Source organism: Mastigoproctus giganteus, chromosome 1, assembly GCF_048544385.1.
Source record: "Mastigoproctus giganteus isolate SK-2022 chromosome 1, ASM4854438v1, whole genome shotgun sequence".
Taxonomy (NCBI): Eukaryota; Metazoa; Arthropoda; class Arachnida; order Uropygi; family Thelyphonidae; genus Mastigoproctus; species Mastigoproctus giganteus.
Window position 1 is genome coordinate 96773998 of NC_143575.1, and position 20874 is coordinate 96794871.

General features: G+C 39.5%; 1 protein-coding gene across 6 annotated transcripts in view; it reads left to right on the forward strand.

Annotated features, from left to right (window-relative positions):
- The window catches only part of LOC150091024 (5'-AMP-activated protein kinase subunit gamma-1-like), a 500398-nt gene that overhangs the window by 426336 nt on the left and 53188 nt on the right, over positions 1-20874 (forward strand). For all 6 annotated transcript variants that reach the window (XM_090373902.1, XM_090373912.1, XM_090373921.1 and 3 more), the window contains one exon: positions 15314-15436. In XM_090373902.1, coding sequence (XP_090230028.1) covers positions 15314-15436 — 123 coding nt within the window. The remainder of the gene's footprint in view (positions 1-15313; positions 15437-20874) is intronic.

Consider the following 20874-nt stretch of genomic DNA (forward strand, 5'->3'; position numbering starts at 1 on the left):
TGGTGTCCATGCAATGGTTTCTTCATTTCTCGAAACAAGAAGTCTGATGATGCTAAGTCAGAAGAATAGGGTGGGTGTTGCAGTAGTTCAAAGCTGCACTGGGCAACAAAGTTGGTGGTGGTGACAACGTGCGTGTGAGTCGGTGCATTGTCTGACAGAAGACTGACACCTTTGGTTAACATTCCACGCCTTTACACCTTCAAAGCATCGCGTAACTTTTTCAAAAGATTTCTGTAGTATTCTCTGGTAAGTGTGGAACCACAAGGTAGGTAATCTGTCAGGATAAACCCTTTTCTGTCCCAAAACACAGACAACGTCGCCTTCTTCGCAGATGGAGTGGTCTTTGCCTTTTTGGAAGGTGGGGAGGAGGTGTGCTTCCACTGCTTTGACATGTTCTTAGTGTCCTGATCTTACTGGTACACCCAGCATTCGTCATTTGTCACCAACCAACCGATCAAAAAAGTTCTTAACATCCACATTACACAAATCCAACAGTTGGCGAGAACATTGCATTTGACATTGCTTCTGCAAAGGCATCAGTAATCCTGTAACCCATCATGTGGAGACCTTAGACATGTGCAGATGGTCATGTAAAATGCTGTGGGCAGACCCATAACTAATTCCTACTGCATTTTCAATGAAATGATTTGCCACACATCTATCACTCAGCACCAGCTACTCAACCTTTGCAACTGTCTCACTGTCTGTGGATGTTGGTGGCCTTTCTTCTCTTAGCTCTTCAAAGACACTTGTACGACTGAACTGGAACTCCTGTTTCCAATTTTTTAATGTGTCATAGGATGGACAATTCTGCTCATACACAGCTTTCATTTCTTCATAACTTTCCTGAGCTTTCTTGCCCTACAAATTGCAGTAACTTGATCACTGCTCAATACTCCACTTTTTCAACCATAGCGTCCTTTCTCAGATTTCATGCACCACTTCTGGTGTATGATCGCCTACAGGAATGAAATTTCACATGTAATTATTGAATATGTAGACAACTTAAAAACAACATCTTCCTACTGACATTTTATCTAGGTCAGGGTACAAACTTTTTGAAACCCCCTCGTATATAGACTTCGTTAGTAAGCAGTGCCTCCTGTTTTTTTGTTTTCTTTAAGGTTTCTTTGTTTTCTTTAAGTTGTCATGTGAAGGCAATAGTTAAATTGGTGTAGTACTGGATTATTCAGCACCAGTTTTTCACAGCTACAGTTAAATGTGATGAGTAGCACTGTAGCAGATTATAAAATGGTGGTTCTTCATGTGCATTTAATTGCAAAGTAGGCACTGATAGAATTCTTGGTTTCCAAAGGTAAGAATGTGATTCGTAGACACAGATAACTGCAGAGTATTTGTTGATGCAGCTGCAAGTGTACCACTTTACTCTGGAAAAAGGTGATAGTGAAGTGCAGATGGGAGAAGCAGACCTACATAATAAGCTTCAAATTGATTATTCTTTCACTCCAGTGAGGGTGGACAATACCTACTGGGATGAGGATGATATGATTTTTGTAGACTGTTTTATCTCCAGAAAGTGTGTGCGATTCTTGTTTAATAGATTCTTCCCACAACAGAAACAGCTAAAATAATGCACCTCCATAATGCTAGTCTCCCATCCATTGTATCAGTATAGTGGTTTTATCACCTCTCAATGAGGCGCCTCCGTAGCCAGGTGGGCAGGAGCGGTAGTGCGTAGCACATGCTTCTTGATTAGACTGGGGTTCGAGCCCATGACCACCAAATATGGAGGATGTGGAAGGTCAGGGAATGACTACCGCATATCCCCAGAGCAATATGGCCTTAGTTGCTAATGCTCCTAAAAACCAAATAACAACAACAACCTCTCAATGATTTAGAGAGGATGGAGTTCAAATGCTGTTCTTCAATCAGGAGCTGTAGTTAGCAATCTCAAACATGGGGAATAGTATTTTCTTTGCAAGTTATTCCAAGTTATTGCAAGTTTTTCAGCCCACGTTGGCATAACATACATGTTGTCCAGCAAACACACACACTTATACAGAAAAAATATGCTAGAACAATGTGGTTTAAGCTGTTGATGGTTTGAGCTGGTGGTTTAAGTGGTTTAAGCTGATGCACCTTAGCAAAAACAACAGCAGCAGCCAACTTATAGGTCTGTGCACCAGTGAGGTTACCATAAAATTTTGATGGAATGTGATGCATCATTCTGCCTATAAACTAATCCTAGTTGTGTCTGAACTGATTAAATTTTTAGATGCACAGTACTTTATAATTAAAAATAAACCAAAAGGTTCATTTTTAATGCTGAGAGTACATTCATATGATATGGAGTACAAAAAAGCAAGAATGTACTCCTCCTCCTTAGCATAATCTAGCCTCTGCAACTTACCTCATTCACATTACTTAGACTCCTTCACATGACAACTTAAATTTGTTTCTGTGCTTGTGTGCACCATCCAAGAAAGAATAAGGATATCATCAGCATTCAATTTACTCAATCCATATAAAGCCATAAACACTTCAGTCAGGTGCATAGTTTCTAGATGTTGCAGTTTGCAAAACTGAATTCATTTCTATACTCTCGTTGCTCTTTTCTGCATCTCTCCCAGAAGATCTCTATTATACCTAAAATGTGTATAATAGAGATCTTCTGATCTCCATTATACCTAGTAAGCTCCAGGTGCAACCTATCCTTTGCATTATACAATGGGATAATCACCTCCTTGTATCTGCTGGCAAAGGGTTTTTATATCATCAACAAAACCTTGTGTGCTGTCCTAGCAGCCTATCAGAACCACTCAGAGAACTTTGTTGGACTGTGCAATTATCACTAGGACTTTTCATTTTTCACTAACTTCTGTGTGGTAGTACCACACAGAAGTTAGTATGTTAATTGGTATTACTGCTATCCAAATGCAGTACCTTGCATTTATTGCCATTAGACCTTAATTGCCTCTTCTCAGCCAATCTGCCTAATTTCTCTGTCTTGTTAGAGTAGCATTCCCTAATTCTTTTCATTAACCAACCACCGTGCCAACCTGTGTATCATCTGCACACTTACACTTTAAACTCAATATGCCTTCATAAATATTGTTAGTAAATGTTGAAGCCCAGGGTTGAACCCTGAGTGACTCCACTAATAACATAAGTCCAAGAGAGAGTGACCATTAATAACTACTCTCTGTTTTCTGCCGCTCAGCCATCCCTTTGATCACAGCAGTAATGTGTGACAAGAAATATCCACAATATGTGAGATGGAGCAATAAGTGAAATAGACATAATTAAGTCTAGGGAAAAAGCCTCAAGCTATGAAATCTATATAAGGTCATTGTATGTGTTGGGTATAGTTTTTTCTGTATGTAGTGCTTCCCCAATATGAGGCAGTGGCTAATGGTTTCAGGTTCTCACCTCAGAAGACCATCTGCATACACTTTTGTCACAAATGGAACCTTCATCCTGAACCAGAACTGAAGTCTGGACAAAACATAATTCCAGTAGCACCCGAGGCAAAAATTCTTGTGATTCATACTCAGTAGGAAGTTGACATTTTTACCACATATCCGTCAACTGTGGACAAATTGCCGAGGGTATTGAAACCTTTTACGTGCCATCTCCTCCAATGAATGGAGTGCAGACCACTGCACTTTAGTCCGCTTTTATCGTGCACTTGTCCGATTTAAATTAGACTATGGGTCCCAAGTGTACGCATCGGCCAGACCCAGTTCACCACCAAGCCAACTGTATTGCTATTGGGGCTTCTCCTGTCCAGAGTTTATACATCAAAGCAGGTGAACTGCACTGTCCCTGCGATGAAAGCAATTGTTACTAAAATATACTTTTAAATTGAAATCCCTGCCAGACAACCCTATGTGGACATGTCTTCAAGCCAAGATGGGAAACTCTTTATAACACCTGTCCGACTGCCAACCATCCCTTTGGTATCCATGTCCAAGAGCTGCTCAGAGAACTCAACATTACAGTAGACAATGTTGCCCAGTCACCAAAAGAACTACTTCCACCCTGGCATGCTTACCTATCGTCATGCGACTTCTCCATCAAAAATTGGGGTAAGGCCACCACCCCACCTTCTGTCTATCGACAACTGTATGCTGGCCACCGAGCCCAGTACCCTGACTTCTTGCCTGTCTTTATTGATGAATTGAAGTCAGAGTCATCTGTCGGATCTGCTGCCATCTTCCCAGATCACACTATATCTGGGAAGATTTCCCATGAATGCAGCATATATACAGCTGAGTTGTATGCTATACAATTAGCCTTGGGCCACATTAAAACTCACAAGTACCAAAGGTGTATACTGACGCTCTGGGTATACTGCAGGCTTTATCTAGGATGAGGATCCAGCAGACCTTATATTCTCTATCTGAGCGTTCATTCAACCTCCGTTCCTGCTGAATCCCAAGCCACATTGGGATCAGGGGTAATGAACTGGCCAGAAGGCGCATCCGTAGCCAGGTGGGAACGAGCAGCAGTGCGTAGCACACACTTCTTGATTAGATCGGGGTTCGAGCCAGTCACCACCAAATACGGAGGATGCGGAAAGGTCAGGGAATGACCACCGCATATCCCGGAGCAATATGGCCTTAGTTGCTAATGCTCCTAAAAACCAAATAACAAACAAACAAGCTTCAGCTAGATCACCAGAACCCCTTGCCTGTTAGTCCCCTATACAGACTACAGGCAGGTGATACACGTTACATTACTCTCCCAGTAGCAACAATCTTGGCATGGGGAGGTTACAAACAAGCTCTTTCAGATAAAGCCTGTAATCTGCCACTAACAGTCTAATCTGCACAGGAACCGAAAAGAAGAAGTTGTTCTAGCTCAGCTCCTCATAGGACACAGTCATTTGATGCATGCTTTTCTGCTGAGGGCTGAAGACCATCCTATGTGTGAGCCTTGTGACACATTTTAACATTGAAAGATGTCCTTATTGATTGTCCTAGATTTTTAAATGCACACTGTTTATGTTTTAGTGGTTTTAAGCATCTGACTGAGCCTTATACATGTCAGATTTTAACCGACAGAGACAATATGTCTGCAGTTTTTAACTTTTTAAAAATCACAAACTTTTATACGTGTATATAAATATTTTTATCTTGCATCATATATATTTCTCTTTTACCTGAATTTATTTTTATATAAATTTACTTGTCTTATAGCCATTTGTATATACAGCTAGGCCTCGCATAACACAAGTTCGATTAACGCAATATTCAGTTAACACTATTTGAAAAATGATACCACTTTTCACTTTACACGATGCAAATTTCCAGTTAACGCGATCTTTTTTTTTTTTTTATGCGATAATTGAAAAAGATTTGAATCGCGCGTTAAACTTACCGCGAGTCATACAGTCAATAAACAAACGTTTGCCTGCTGCCCACCTCGGTGTGTTCCATCAACCATCGTAAGAAGACTTGTTTGTCTCCTGCTAATAAAGTCAATGCAGACTTGCATTTAAAAATTCAAATTTTTAAATGAGTCAGATGAAAATGTTACCGTGAAGGAGATAACGGTAAAAGAATTAGATGAAATCTTTCGTATCGCATAGAACCTCAAACAAAAGGTTTGATGTTCTCTGCGATATTTATTTTGCCAGGGCCCAGAGAAGATTGTTGTCGGCTATCGGAAATTGATTGATGAAAAGAGAAAGTCAACACTGTTCAAATATTTCCGCAACAGTAATTTCTTCATTGTGTATTTTATGTCAGAGGTTCCCAAACTTTCTCGGTTCACAGCACCTTTATGTCTCAGTAATTTTTTTAAGGCGCACCCAGACCAAAAGAAATACCTAACAGTTTTGTTTAGTAGTTAGGTCCAAACAACTTAATAAGAAATGCTGAAACTGTGAACTACCTCGAGCTAGTAGTTCGCGCGGTGTCCGACAGACGTCGAGTATCGCTGTGTTTCCCTCGAAAATTTAAAATATTCTGCAGCGCACAGTTTAAGAACTGCTGTTTTATGCAATAAACATTTAATTCCATAATTATTTTCATTATCTTTTACATTATATACAGTTAAAAAGTTATTTAAAAGGTATTTTTAAAATTCTTTATGGACATTCCAGAAGGTCAAGGACCAATTATAATTTTTCCTATTGGTTATGATATTCGATTAACGCGTTTCCGTTTTGCTCGATGCGCTCGTGGGACGAATTAATCGCGTTAATCGAGGACCACCTGTACTGATATATTATTTTTAAATATTGGACTTGGCGCATCATTGCGTTAGTCACCCTTGCACCATAAAAACCAAAATCAAATCAAATCCAATATGAGATCATTGTGCTAAGTAGCAAACCCAGTTTGCTCATAGCTATGTTTAGAAAGCGCCTATGCCTAGCATATGCAATAACCATATACAGGCAGTTCTTGCTTTACGTGTTCTCGGGTTTACGAGTTTTTTCCTCCAAGTATCAAGTATCAACAAAATCGAAAATATTAACATTAATTTCAAAATATGAATGTTAAAAATTCATAAATACCACATTCCAAACCACGTGCATAGCTATACAATACAGTGTACCCCACTTTACCATAGTAATCAGTTCCAGAGACACCATTGTATCGTTAAAATATCATAATGTGAACCCAATAATGCATTGTTTTTTTGGTAATTCGTTTCAAGATTTCGGAAGTTAAATTGCACTGTATAACTAATATATTTATCTCTCTAAAATGTCATTTTTAAGGTCACAAGCGTGACCTCAAGGCCATATAAAAGGTCGTGAGCTTGGTTTGTAAATTGTATTAGTTACCAATTGAAATCATTAAAATGCACTACACGTTCATCGTTATCATATGTTCCGTTTTGTGATTTTTTTCTAAAGCACATTTCTCGAGGTCACGACCATAAAACAATAAAAACAATTTGTACTTTCTGATTTATTGGGCTTTTCTGTTAGTGCATCTAATTATAAACGGGTAGCAAACTCGATCTTCTTGCATTTTCGAAAACGCAGATAGCTGGAATTGTGTAGTTTTTTTACGTTATTATGGTGAAATGTGTTTTCCCTTTACTGAAATCTTCAATCATATAAAAAACAAATAAATATTCAGAATCTTCTCTTCATTCCTTTTCTTTTTTTTAAGATTCGTAAACTTGTTACTCCACACGAATCATGTTAGTTTCAATTTGTGTGTGCTGTTAAAAAATGCTTATGCATGCAATCGTGAAATTTATAATTAAAAGAGAAGATTATCTTGGAAACAACAGCTCTTGAAGCATTTCTGAAGAAGAGAGCTCCTTGTGCAACAAACCGAGTGCCGAGCCAATAATGAGTAATCAACGAGTTTGCATTTATTTGACGATGATGAAGAATAAACATTCTTTAACATTTTGTAAGTCATAAATAATTTCTCTATTATTATAATTTGCTTGATTTTCAGACTACATTTTCATTTCTTTCGATAAATCAATCATTGTTTAAACATAAACTAATTAGCTAACTAATTTCAATGTTGAGAACGTAACCCATATTTTTAACATATTTTTTTATTTATTTTTTTTTTTGTCCTCGCTTTTTCCCATTATATATGGGGTCAGTGTTTTTATTGTTTTGGCATGCAATTTTTACAGCCAGATGCCCTTCTTGATGCCAACCCTCACCCCTTTATCCGGGCTATGGATATGTGTTGATCATTTCCTGACCTTCCGCATCCTCCGTATTTGGTGGTCACGGGCTCGAACCCCAGTCTAAATCAAGAAGCGTGTGCTACGCACTACTGCTCCTGCCCACCTAGCTAAGGAGATGCCATTCCTATTTTTAACCTCATGTCTATGGGAAATAAATTTCCGCTTTACGAGCCCGCGCTAGGAACGAATTAACTCGTAAAGTCGAATTAACTAGGAATGAATTAACTCATAGTTTGAAGCTTTTGCCCTATCTTTAACCATGTCTCCTTCACTTATTGCACTTTCTCACATATGGGTATATATCGTTGCTAGATTATTTGGCTCTTAGCAGTGTATACCTGTCCATAAATGAGATCCATATAAGGATCAAAATGTGGCTTTTGTTTTTTGTTTTTTAGGAGCATTAGCAGCTATGGCCATATTGCTCCGGGATATGCGGTGGTCATTCCCTGACCTTTCCGCATCCTCCGTATTTGGTGGTGACGGGCTCGAACCCCGATCTAATTAAGAATTTTTTCACAAAAATGCTCTGTCGGCTTCTTGCATTTGACATTGTTGGAAGATAATAATAATTATTATTATTATAAAAACTTTTTCTCCGTTATAGGGATTTTTCCATCCCATGATGGGTACTGATACCAAGTGCATGGGGTGGTTGGTTGTGTCAGGTTATTTACTGTTATTATTGGTGGTTGAGGAATTCTCTTCCACTCCTACAGCCGTTGAAGATTGCATCTGTCTCTAGTTCCATTTAAGTGTTCTCTGGTAGACCTATAGCTGTTAGGTTCTTATGGAGGCATTTGGCACAATGCCGATAGTTGACACTGTGATTAGGATGGTCATTATTTGTTCCATATACCACATATCTTTGACTACCTGCTTTAGGTTTCAGTACTTTCTGATCATTTCTTATATGTTTTATGGAGGTTGTTGGTTTTGGGCACTGCTATCAGTGAAGGTTATGTCTGGTCTTTTGTGTGGGATCGTCTTCTTGTCATATTAAGGCACACTCCAGTTATAGTCTATGAATAGAGGTCTCTAGTGTGGTCTGAGGCTCGTACTTGTAATATGATGAACTTTCTTTGATCAGTATTATCTTTTGATGTATGATATTGATGAAGGTATATCAGGCTTATTGTCCAGGTTTGAAGGTCATATAAAGGTTGGCAGAGTTGTTAATGACATTACACTGCTGCAACAGGATCCAGAAAAATTGGGCAGATGGGCTGAGAAGTGGCAACTTAAGTTTAACATTGACAAATGAAAAGTACTGCATATGGGTAGCAGTAACTCCAGAGTAGTGTACCAACTGTGGGGTACTACACTCGGGGTACCAGAGTATGTAAAAGACCTGGGGATAATTGTGCAGTCAGATATGAAGTTTTTATGAGCAGTGCAGACAGGCTGCCAGAGCAGCTCACGGGGTCTTGTCAATGATATACAGGAACTTTGCTAGCAGAGATAAGGAGGTGATTACCCCTTTGTATAAGGCAGTAGTCAGGCCACACCTTGAGTACAGGTCTAGAAGCCTAATTTTAGGAAGGATATAGAGCTGCTGTAACAAGTACAGAGAAGGGCAATGAGACTGGAACAAAGGGATGCCAAAAAAGGCTTATGTTCTACAAATTTCTGAGTCTGGTCACTGGGCAACTGCAAAGTGATCTAACTGAGGTGTATATGGCCTTGAATGGTTTGAGCAAGCTTAATGTTGATGGGATTCTTCCTCTTGCTTATATTACGCACTTGAGGGGGCATAAATTCAAAGTGAGGAAGGAGAGTTGCAGAATAGATGTGTGAAAATTTGCCTTTAGTTGCAGGTGGTTCATTGCTGGAACAAACTTCCATCTGTCATTGTGGAACTTGATAGCTTAAATAAATTAAAGGAACTAGACAAAGTTTTGAGTGAATGGAGAGGTGAAATAGGAAGGTCCCCCCCCCCATGCTAATGCTGTATAAGCTTGCTTTCTTGCATCTTTTTTTTTTTTTTTTTTTTTTATGAGAACCCCAAACACGAGAGGTATTATAACCTATAGTACTTAGTACCGTGCTTGGGTTGGAGGTTGAGAAGACGAAAGACGATATTTGTTGATATTGGACTTGAACTTCTGTAGATTGTAATTTTCAGGAAATACGTATGAAGGAAGGTTGTTCCAGAAAACGGCAGTTGAATGAATAAATGAGGAAGATGAAAAGTTGGTTCTGTGGGTTTGAAGTTGGACAGTAAATGGATGTTGGCTGGTGGCGGCACATGTTCGGACTGTTTTGAAAGAGAGAGCGGGAATTATAGAAGCCAATTCAGAAGAACAGTGCCCATGGAAGTATCTGTAGAAGAGGCATGCAGCAGAAACAGTGCGTCTATGAGAAAGCGAGTGGAGAGACTCTGTTAGAGATGAATCATTAATTAACCTAACTGCCCTCTTCTGAATGGAATCGAGAAGCCTGAGAGAGGTTTTGGGGGCACCACCCCAGATGTGAGAACAATATTCCATGGCAGGGCGGATTTGCGATTTATACAGAGTGAGCAGCTGTTTGGGAGAAAAGTAACGCCGAGAGCGAAAGAGAAAACCAAGTTTTTTAGATGCAGAGGAAGCAATATTTGTAATGTGCTTGTGCCAAGAGAGATTAGAAGTCAGGGTAATCCCCAAAAGAGATATATCACTTTGCCTAGAAATCGGAGTGTCACTAAAGATAAGCATAGGAGCAGAAGAATCCTTTTTGCGAGATATAAGACAAGATTGAGTTTTAGAAGGGTTGAAATCAACTAAGTTGTCTTTGCCCCACTGGAGAATTACCTGAAGATCGGCATTTAAGGAATTGGCAGCAGATTTTCGAGAACTTTAAGCTGATTGAGCTGGACAAGGTTTCTCAAAATGGAAAGTTGAATGCAATGTGCTGTCATCGGCAAAACTATGGATAGGATTTCCAGTCAATGGAAGAAGGTCATTGATATACAAGAGGAAAAGAGTGGGGGAAAGAACTGAACCTTGGGGGACACCGGCATTAGTGGAGAAGTTAGAAGACAGAGAGCCATCTACCATCACTCTCAATGAGCGATCAGAGAGAAAACTGGATAACCAATTACTAAAAACAGTTGGCAAACCATAAGATGGAAGCTTGTTTAGAAGACCTTTATGCCAAACACGATCAAAAGCCTTTGAGATGTCAAGAGCAACTACTTGTGTTTCACCAAACCTTTCCATTGAATTAGTCCATAAATGGGTAACATAAGCCAGAATATCACCAGTGGATCGACACTGACGGAATCCATACTGGCGATCGTTGATCAGACGGAAGGTTTCTAGGTAGTTTAAGAGTTGGTGGTTAATTGATTTCTCCATTACTTTAGAAAGAGTAGAGGTAATTGCAATGGGACGATAATTGGATGGGAGGGATAATTGGATGTCACCATTTTTAGGAACTGACTGGATATGAGCAAATTTCCAAGCAGAAGGAAAAACACCTTTGGAATAAGAAAGTGAAAAAAGGCGGCAAAGAATAGGAGTAAGTTCAGGAGCACAGGTTTTGAGAACAAGTGGAGAAATACCATCAGGACCTGGAGCTTTCTTAGCATAAAGATTCATCAAAATCCTTCTGATATCCTTTTGACGGAAGACCACAGGAGGCATTGAATGGAGTGTGTTAGGAATGGTGGGAGGTGTTTTACCAAGATCATTAATACATGAGCTCGAAGAAAAATGGGATGCTAGCAGGTCAGCTTTATCCTTGGCTGAAGTGACAACAGAACCATCTGGTTTGGACAGAGGTGGGAGCAGAGATGGGCAAAAGTTGCGGCCAATAGCTTTGGCAAGAGACCAGAATGCTCGGCTACCATTAGGGCAAGAAGCAAGTTTTCTACTCTTAGCCTGTTCAAACTCTAGTTTGGACTGATTAATAACTGCTTTACAATTGTTGCGAGCTTTGGTGTAGGCAGAAAATGAAACTGAAGAATTAGAAACAAGCCAATTACGATATGCAACGTTCTTCTCTTGGACAGCCATAGCACATTTATTGGAAAACCAAGGTTTAGATAAAGGACGAGATTTTAAAGTGGAGTGTGGGATAAAGGATTCCATTCCTGCAAGAATAATTTCACAGACACGATCTGAGCAAACGTTGACATCAGAAGTTTTGAAACAGTAATCAGACCAAGGAAAAGAAGAAAAGAAGTCTCGCAGGTCATCCCATTTTGCATTCTTGTAATGCCAAACAATACGAGGTTGGGAATAGCCATGAGATAAAGGTTCCATTGGAGAAGAGACAATCACCAAGTTGTAATCTGAAGTGCCTAAAGGACCTCTCACTTCAACCTTGTACTTAGGAGGGTTGTTTGTGAGAAAAAGATCAAGCGTATTGGCTGTATGATTAGGATTGTCCGGTATTCTTGTAGGTAAATGAACAATCTGTGCTAGGTCATTAGTAATTGCAAAAGCCTCAGCATCTCGACCTGCTGGGTCGGTGTGACTAGAAAACGGAAGCCAGCTGGAGTTGTGAACGTTAAAATCACCAAGGAAAATTACCTCACTGTTAGGAAAGTTGGACTGGAGAAAGTCAAGTTGCAAAGAGAGGAAGTCAAAGAGCTCCAAGTGATTAGTGGAGTTGGGAGTACAGTAGAGACAACAGATGAATTTTACACAATGAAGCAGAGAGATTTTAAGCCAGAGAAGATCAAAGAGAGGAGATTCCAAATTGCCAAGTCTCTGACAGGGAATATCAGGACGGACATATGCACAAGTACCACCTTTGAGGCGAAAGGAATCATACAGCAAATAATTTGGACATCTGAGATGAGCAGTAGTTGAATCAACTGATAACTGAGATTCAGTCAGAAAAAGTACATGGGGTTTGGAAGACTGCAAGTGGAAATGGACATCGTTGAGATTAGAATTGAGACCACGTATATTTGTGAAATGAATTAGGAAGTCCTTGGGAGGTTTAGATCTTTTCGCAGATAAGCTTGCTCTATTATTTTGACAATTCATGGTGTATTCAATTGTAAGAAAAAGTGGGTGGGACATGCTGTATGAAGTAATGAAATTTTTGGATATGGCGTACATGTGGTAAGAATATACCCAGTTCCTTGACATAACGTGGCCTCGACAATGCGCCCCGCATACACACTACTCGGACTCCCTCCAGTCACTATCTGGCAGAGTAGAGGTAGCAAGATTATACACTAGCTGATCCGGAAGCTTCCTAGAGAGTTACCAATAGGTTCAGTCCGGTGTACTAACTAGCGGCCGGCCTGCGAACACCGTTTTAGAGCTGTACCCTCGAAATGTAAGGAATATTGGATCTCGCCACGACATTTCATCATAACCTCAAAAATCATCAATCATACTGCATGATGGAAGAGATAGGGAAGGGTTGGCCGGAACGTAGCTCTAGAGACTAAACATGGGTTCCACCACTTCAAGCCTCCAATAAGCAAAGTGGTGGTATTTCACCGGTTGATGAGAGTCATCTACCACTTAGTACTGCCTGGTAACATAGAGGGGCGGCGTTCCTCAATGTGGTGTGGGGGGCCACACCTCGACCCCTGCTTAAGTTGGTTCACACCTGGGTGGTCACCCACCATGTACTTGTGCATGAAGGTTATACCCAGGATTACTAACAGTCCCACTATCGTGAAGGTGCAAGCAGAGGATTTGGCTGTCATAGACCGTCCGGACTTCGCCGAAATTGGGTCCACTTTGACTTGAGTGTCACCCGAATATCAGTTCCATCAGCGTTTTAGACTCCCAGGTAGCAAGAACAGCTTGTCTGGCATATCTGAGAGAATGTCTGTGACAACCTCAAGGACCAATGTGCTAATGCTAATGCCTCATCAGTTCATCCTACATCCATTCAGTTCTAAACCTGAAATAGTATCTCTTAGTTGGTATGAAAAGCCTAGTAGCATCCATGATTACTTCCCTGAATGCTTCCCATTTAGAATTTGCTATTGATTATTGCACCATATTGTCATTCTCTGTTAAAAACTGTCTGAAACCACTCTTGTAAAGCAAAATCCAGTGTGTGTGTGTGTGTGTGTGTGTGTGTGTGTGTGTGTGTGTGTGTGTTTTATGCTAGGAAAATCTGATAACTATGCTTGTTCTTGCTTCCTAAGCCTATACACTGGTGTTCAAAGAAAGTGCATCACTTAGTAATTTTTTCACATTTATAACCCTTTTTTGCTATGGCATGTTACATTAATGACCAGCATCAAAACTAGAAATATAAACAAAAGATATTTATTAATAGTTAAGGCAAAGCTAAGTAATATTTGATAGGTTTTCTCAAAATATTCCAAAATGAGCATTTGCAACCTTTATACAACATGTTTTGGTAAACATGACAATTATGGCTGAAATGTTATCAGAAGTGCTCAATTTGCTTCAGTTTATCATTTTAAATAGAAAACAAAATGAAAAGTTCACCAGGTGCAAACTAATATTTAGTTGAACTGCCTCTGGCTCTGATGACAGCAGCTTCACCGTCAAGGCATTGACAGGATCAATTTTTGAAGATAATCAACTGATAGTTTGTGGTTCCAAACAGAATTATGGCTTCTTGAAGTTCACAAAGGGTCTTTGGTTTCGTTCTGGCAATTTCACTTGGCAGAACAAAATTTCAATTTCATTTCATATTGTGGAAGTACTCCGCAATACGAAATGCACTCCATATCATTTGTCTGGTAGGGAATTTCACTATAGACACCATACAGTCTGGATGGTATTCTTCACCACATCAACAGTGAATCATTTGTTTCCCATCAGAGCCATGCAGGTTGAATTTCTTCTCATCCGAAAAAATAACTGACTTCCACTGCTTGGGGGTCAATTTGATATGCTCCTTACACCAGCCGACAGGGTTAGCCGGTTGGGTAAAATGCCTGCCTGGCAACCCAAAGGTCGCGGGTTCGATTCCTGCCTCGGGCATGGATCAAAGTACTGCAAAAACCTTGGGAGGTGCATTATGGCCACAGAAGCCTATGCGTCAACTACCAAAAAAAAAAAAAAAAAAGCTCCTTACACCAAATTAATCAGGCCTTTTTCATTTTTTGTGAGGAGGGGCTTCTTAGGACGACGGGCTACAAGTCCAATTTTGAAGAGGCAGTCTTCTGACTATTACTGCACTTGCTACCACTCCTGTATGTTCTTTCCATTCTCTTTTCAACTCAAACAAAGAAGCTTTATGGTTTTTAAAGGCATAACTGCTTCAAAACGCAGTCCTGTTTTGGGGTAGAGACTCGCTTGCATCCAGTTCCTTTTTTCCTATCAGCAGAACCAGTATTCTTGAGTTCGGAAAGAAATCTACTCGCTGTCGACTGATTACAAGACACTAAGCAATATGACAAGAAAAACATCCTTCCTCACGTAAAGTAACAGTAGCACTCTTTCTTTGTTGTGTCAACTGCATGTAACTTGCCATCCTGACACAAGCAAAGAATGACTGCAACTCTTCCAGAGCGTGCTTACATAGCTGAAAGTAACGGCTGATGCAATATTACGTCATCACCTATGCATGTCAATCTTATCTGGTGCTATCTGTAAGAAATATTGCCTTATACTTACATTATTCGTATGACAATTACAATTTTAAGGGGTTATGCACTTTCTTTGAACACCAGTGTATATGGTAATAATTAATTGCTGTTGCTTTTACTCTTTAACGTTAATTTTTTTTTTTTTTTCAGGCAAAGTGCAGCACACCTCTTATTGTAGCTTTAAACCAGTTTATTGAAAGGCGGGTATCAGCACTTCCTGTAATTGATGAACAAGGAAAAGTGGTTGATATATATGCTAAATTTGATGTTATAGTAAGTATTGAAGAACTTTTAACCATATAGAGATGCAACAAAAGAAGTTATATTCAAATATACAGGATAGTGCACTGGGAACCAATCAGTATTTTTATAAAAATAAATAGTTTTTAATGGCTTGCTTTAGAATTAAATTGCAGAAACTATGCTTTCCGGGCTGCTGCATACACCAGTAATAGCAATGCAAGAATCAATTTCACCCCTAACCTGTGTATTCCCCCCAGGCTAATAGTGTTTTGACCCACCTATCACTGCCTCAATAGCATCAGCAAATATTCTTGCACCCTTTCTTCTGTTCAAATGTCTCCCATCCCTTTACAAACAATCTCTCCTGCTGACAAGCACAGACCATACAGAGAAAAATTCTACCCCACTAGCCTTGCACATTCTGTCCAGGGCCAAATTAATTGACAAGGCTCTGAATATATACTTCCTCCTATCATGCTTGGCCAGAATTGCAAACACTCAAATTCAGTCCTAACTCGTGACTTTTGCCAATATTGCCATGTACTTGTTAAGTAAGCTCTCAGATCTCTTACTCTTAATATCATTAGTGCTAACGTGTACAGCAGTATCACCTTTTGTGCCCTTAAAAGAAGATATATGCCCTACAACGTTATCTACTTTTGCCCCTAGCAGACATACCCTGGTCCTATTCCACCTACCTTCTTGCACAACATATTTCATTTTCCCTGACAATAGAGTTACCAACAATAACTAGCTCCTGTGGAACCAGCACATTCTGCCTTGAAGATGGCTGCTATGTTGTCCTTATGGCCAGTAGTGTGCTCTGGCATTGAGTTGGGCAGCTGAGAGCTTGATGAGTCCTCATTTTAATTCATTCAAGGGCTACCATACTCTTCAAACTCATAAATGCCCATCAAAATGCAGCACCTAATTTCTTTGCACTCTCTACATCTAGCACACACACACACACAAAGACATCCTCCTTTGCTGGATCAGGTTCTGTTCTAGAAATGTCTACAAACATTTGTTGTTTTTCTGCTCTAGTCTGGTGCATGATTTCTATTTAAATACAATTTAATTGATTAATTGACAAAACTAAAATATTCCTAAATGCAGTGATGCATATTATGCTATCTAGTTTTACGTTATACCTTACTCTATGAAGTTCAAGATATACGTTACTCTATACTGTAATGATGATTGTAATGTTAAATTGGTTATATCCTTGCTAAAAATTAAAAATTCTTTAGCTAAACACAGTAAAGATGTATGCCCAACAAGTGATTAGAACCTTCAAGCTACTTATTTATTGAAATTTAAACCTACTGTTCCTCTGCACTACTCATTACACGATACAATTTCATGCCAAAACGCCCATACAGTATTGGTACGAATAGTAAGTCATAACTTACAAAATCACTAGCTAAATTTAAAAATAAGCTAATGAACTAAGACTATTTAAACTATTTGTAAAACATAATTTAATATGTTAATTAATCAAAAAGATTAAAAATTTTCAAAGAAACTTGCCCATTTTCATGAGCACAAAATTCTGCATCCGGGAACTTATAATTTTGTACCTTAATTCAGCCATAATAATTCCTTTAATATCAAAAAAAAACAAGGAGCATGGTTTTCATTTTTGATTTAGACATCTATGCTTTTTTTTTTTTTTTTTTTTTTTTTCATTGCATTGACTGTCTTAGATTTTGGGTTGTACTGGAACAGCCAACTTTCATCACAAGTAATTACAGTACTAAAAGTCTGGATCTTGGATCTTCTTCAGTTTTTTTTCCAGAACATCTCAGACTTGGAGTTTTCTCATTCTTTGATCTTCATTCAAAGTTTTTGACACTATGTTGGCACACGCTTTCCTTATGCCTAAATTTCAGTTAGAATTTAACTGTTTCTTTGTCCATATTGAGTTCTGCTGCAACCATTCTAATACTGACATGATGATCACTTTTAGTGAATATTGTTGGTGACTCTATTGTCAGAGAAACGGGGAACATGCTTTGTAAAAAGGATAGGTGGAACAGGAACAGGGGCAAAGGATGATGACGTTGTAGAGTGGATATCATCTTTTAAGGGCACAAAAGGTGATATAATTGTACACATTGGCACTAATGATATTAAGAGTAGGAGACCGGCAGAATTACTTAACAAGTACAGGTCACTGTTAAAAAAAAGCCGTGAATTAGGGTTGAATTTGAAAGTGTCTGCAATTCTGCCCAGACATGATAGGAGGGAGTATATGATGAGAGCCTTGTCTATCAATTCGGCCCTGGAAAGATTGTGTAAGGCTCAAGGGGTAGAATTTTTTTAAACCTGGTCTGTACTTGTTAACAGAAGGGACTGCTTCTACAGGGATGGGATACACTTAATTAGAAAGTGTGCAAGAATATTTGCTGCTGCTATCGAGGCAGTGTTAGGTGGGTCGGAAAACTACTAGCTTGGGGGGGGGATACAAGGACTAATAGATTAACAGTAGCCACTGGCAGAGGTGAAAGTGATTCTTGCACTGCTTCTATTGGAATGAGCAGAAGTCTGGAAAATGACGCATAATATTTCAGAGACTGCTGGGAGTCATTGCGGTACAAGGAAACACATGGGTTGTGTTAGGGTAGCTAAGAAAAAGAACAGGTGCATGTATACTTGCGTGTACACCAATGCTAGGAGTTTGGTAAATAATTTTGATAAATTTGAGGTATTGCTCAAAGCATCAAAGGCCGATATTGTTGGGATATCAGAGATGTGGTGTCACACAGATATAAGGAATGCACCACTAGAATTTGGGGAGTACAATGTCTAGAGAAAGGATAGACAGGATAGGAAGGGAGGAGGGGTTATGCTATTAGTTAAGAAACACATAAAATCCAAGGAAGTGAAGCCAGTCGACATCGCTAGACAATGCAGTGTCGTGTCAGTTTGGTGTGATATAAGCATTTGAAGATCAAAATTGAGAGTAGGAGTGTGCTATAGGCCTAATGACTCTGATGAGTATGATAAGAAACTGTACAGGGTAATAGAGTGGGCCAGTAAACCAGAGAGTCTTATAATGGGGGATTTTAATTTCCCAGATATTGACTGGAATTTGTTGGTTGGTCACTCACACACTAGCAAGGCTTTTGTGGATTTATTGGATGATTGTTTTCTACATCAGCATGTTCGGGAGGCAACTAGAGGGAGTAATCACTCTTGATTTGATTATCAGTAGTGATTCTTCATGCATAAAAAATCAGCAGATAGAGGAACCACTAGGTGGCAGTGATCACACTAGGTGGCAGTGTGCTGAAGTGGGATTTACTCAAAGAGGTAACTACCATCAGGGGAAAAGGGAAGGGTTATTGCTTTCGTAAAGGCGACTACGATGGTCTGAGACAGTATTTAAATTCTATACAGCGGGACCAACTGATGATGATACCGACAGCAAATTCAAAATGGGAAGCATTCAACGAACTTATCTTGGAAGCTACTAGGCTTTACATACCAACTAAGAAATATTGTTCAAGGTTTAGGCCTAAATGGATGTGTGATGAACTAATGAGACATATGGCAGAGAAGAAAAATGCATGGGATACATTTAAATTAACACATGACACAGAAGCCTATGATAGATATAAGTTGATCTGTAACCAAGTTACAAAGGAGGTTAGGCAGGCGAAGGCAGATTACGAGAAATCTTTGGCAAAGGATGCAAAGAAAAACAGCAAAGAGTTCTTTACTTATGTGAACTCTAGAAGGAAGGGGATGAATCAGATTGGTCCACTTGATATCGCTGGTTCAACTGTTGATGATCCTGCTCAGGTAGCTAACAAACTAAATGAATATTTTGCATCGATATTCACAAATGAGGAGTTATTCATGAAGGGAAATGCCAGAGGTGTATTCAACTCTGGCAGTAAGCTAGATAATCTTGTAATAACTGAGAGGAAAGTAGAGGAGAAATTGTTGAAGATAAACACAAGAAAGGCACATGGGTTGGATGGGATCTATCTAGTTATATTAAAGGAGGCAGCAAAGGAAGTAAGCAAACTCTTAGCTATAATTATGAGAGCTTCCTTGGACTCAGGGGAGGTACCCATAGATTAGAGATGTGCAAATGTGACCTCAATTCACAAAGGAGGATCAAAGGCTGACACAAGTAATTATAGACCTGTGAGTTTAACTTCTGTTCCAGGAAAATTAATGGAGGCACTGGTTAAAAAGGCAATGCAGAATCATCTAGACAAGACTTCAGTTATACCTCGGACACAGCATGGTTTTGTTAAGGGAAAGTCTTGCCTGACCAATTTGATTGGATGCTGTGATGCAGTCACAAAAGAACTGGATGCAGGGAATAACTTTGATATTATATACTAGGATCTTAGAAAGGCTTTTGATACTGTTGCACATGGAAGACTGCTGCACAAATTGGAGCAGTGTGGCATTGGAGGCAAATTGCTGCTATGGATAAAGGAGTGGTTGAGAGGGAGGAAACAGAGTGATAATCAATGGACACTGCTCATCGTGGACTAATGTTATTAAGGAGTCCCTCAGGGTTCAGTATTGGGTCCATTATTGTTTTCTGTATTTATAAATAATATTGATGATGGTATATCAAGCTTAATGTCCAAGTTTGCAGATGATACGAAGGTTGGCATTGTTGTTAAGGACACTACTGATGCTATGCTGCTGCAACAAGATCTGGAAAGGTTGAGCAGATGGGCTGAAAGGTGGCAAATGAAGTTTAACATTGACAAATATAAAGTACTACATATGGGGAACAGCAACCCCAGAGCAATGTATCAACTCTGTGGTACTACACTGACAGTGGTAGAGAATGAAAAGGACCTGGGGGTAATTGTGCAGGCAGATATGAAGTTCTCTGAGCATTGCAGACGGGCTGCAAGAGTAGCTCATGGTGTCTTATCAATGATATACAGGAATTTTTCTAGCAGGGATAGGGAGGTGATTATTCCGTTGTATAAGGCAATGGTCAGGCCGCACCTTGAGTACTGTATGCAGGTCTGGAGGCTTCATTTCAAGAAGGATGTAGAGCTGCTGGAACGAGTACAGAGAAGGGCAACAAGATTAGTGAATGGAACAAAGGGTTGCTCTTACGAAGAAAGGCTTAAGTTTTGCAAATTACGGTGTCTGGAGACTATGCACCAGCAAGGTGATCTGATAGAGGTGTATAAAGCCTTGAATGGTTTGAGCATGCTCAATGCTGATGGGATTCTTCCTCTTGCTCAGAATAATCACCTGAGAGGGCATAAATTCAAATTGAGGAAAGACAGATGTAGGATAGATGTGCAGAAATTTGCATTTAGCCAGCGGGTAGTTGGTTAGTGGAACAGACTTCCATCCCTTGTTGTGGAAGTTGATAGCTTAAATAAATTTAAGGCTCAGCTGGACAGCTATTTCGAACGAACAGAGGGGTGAAGTGGAAGTGGGTTTTTTTTTTTTTTTTGGCTGATGCTGCATAA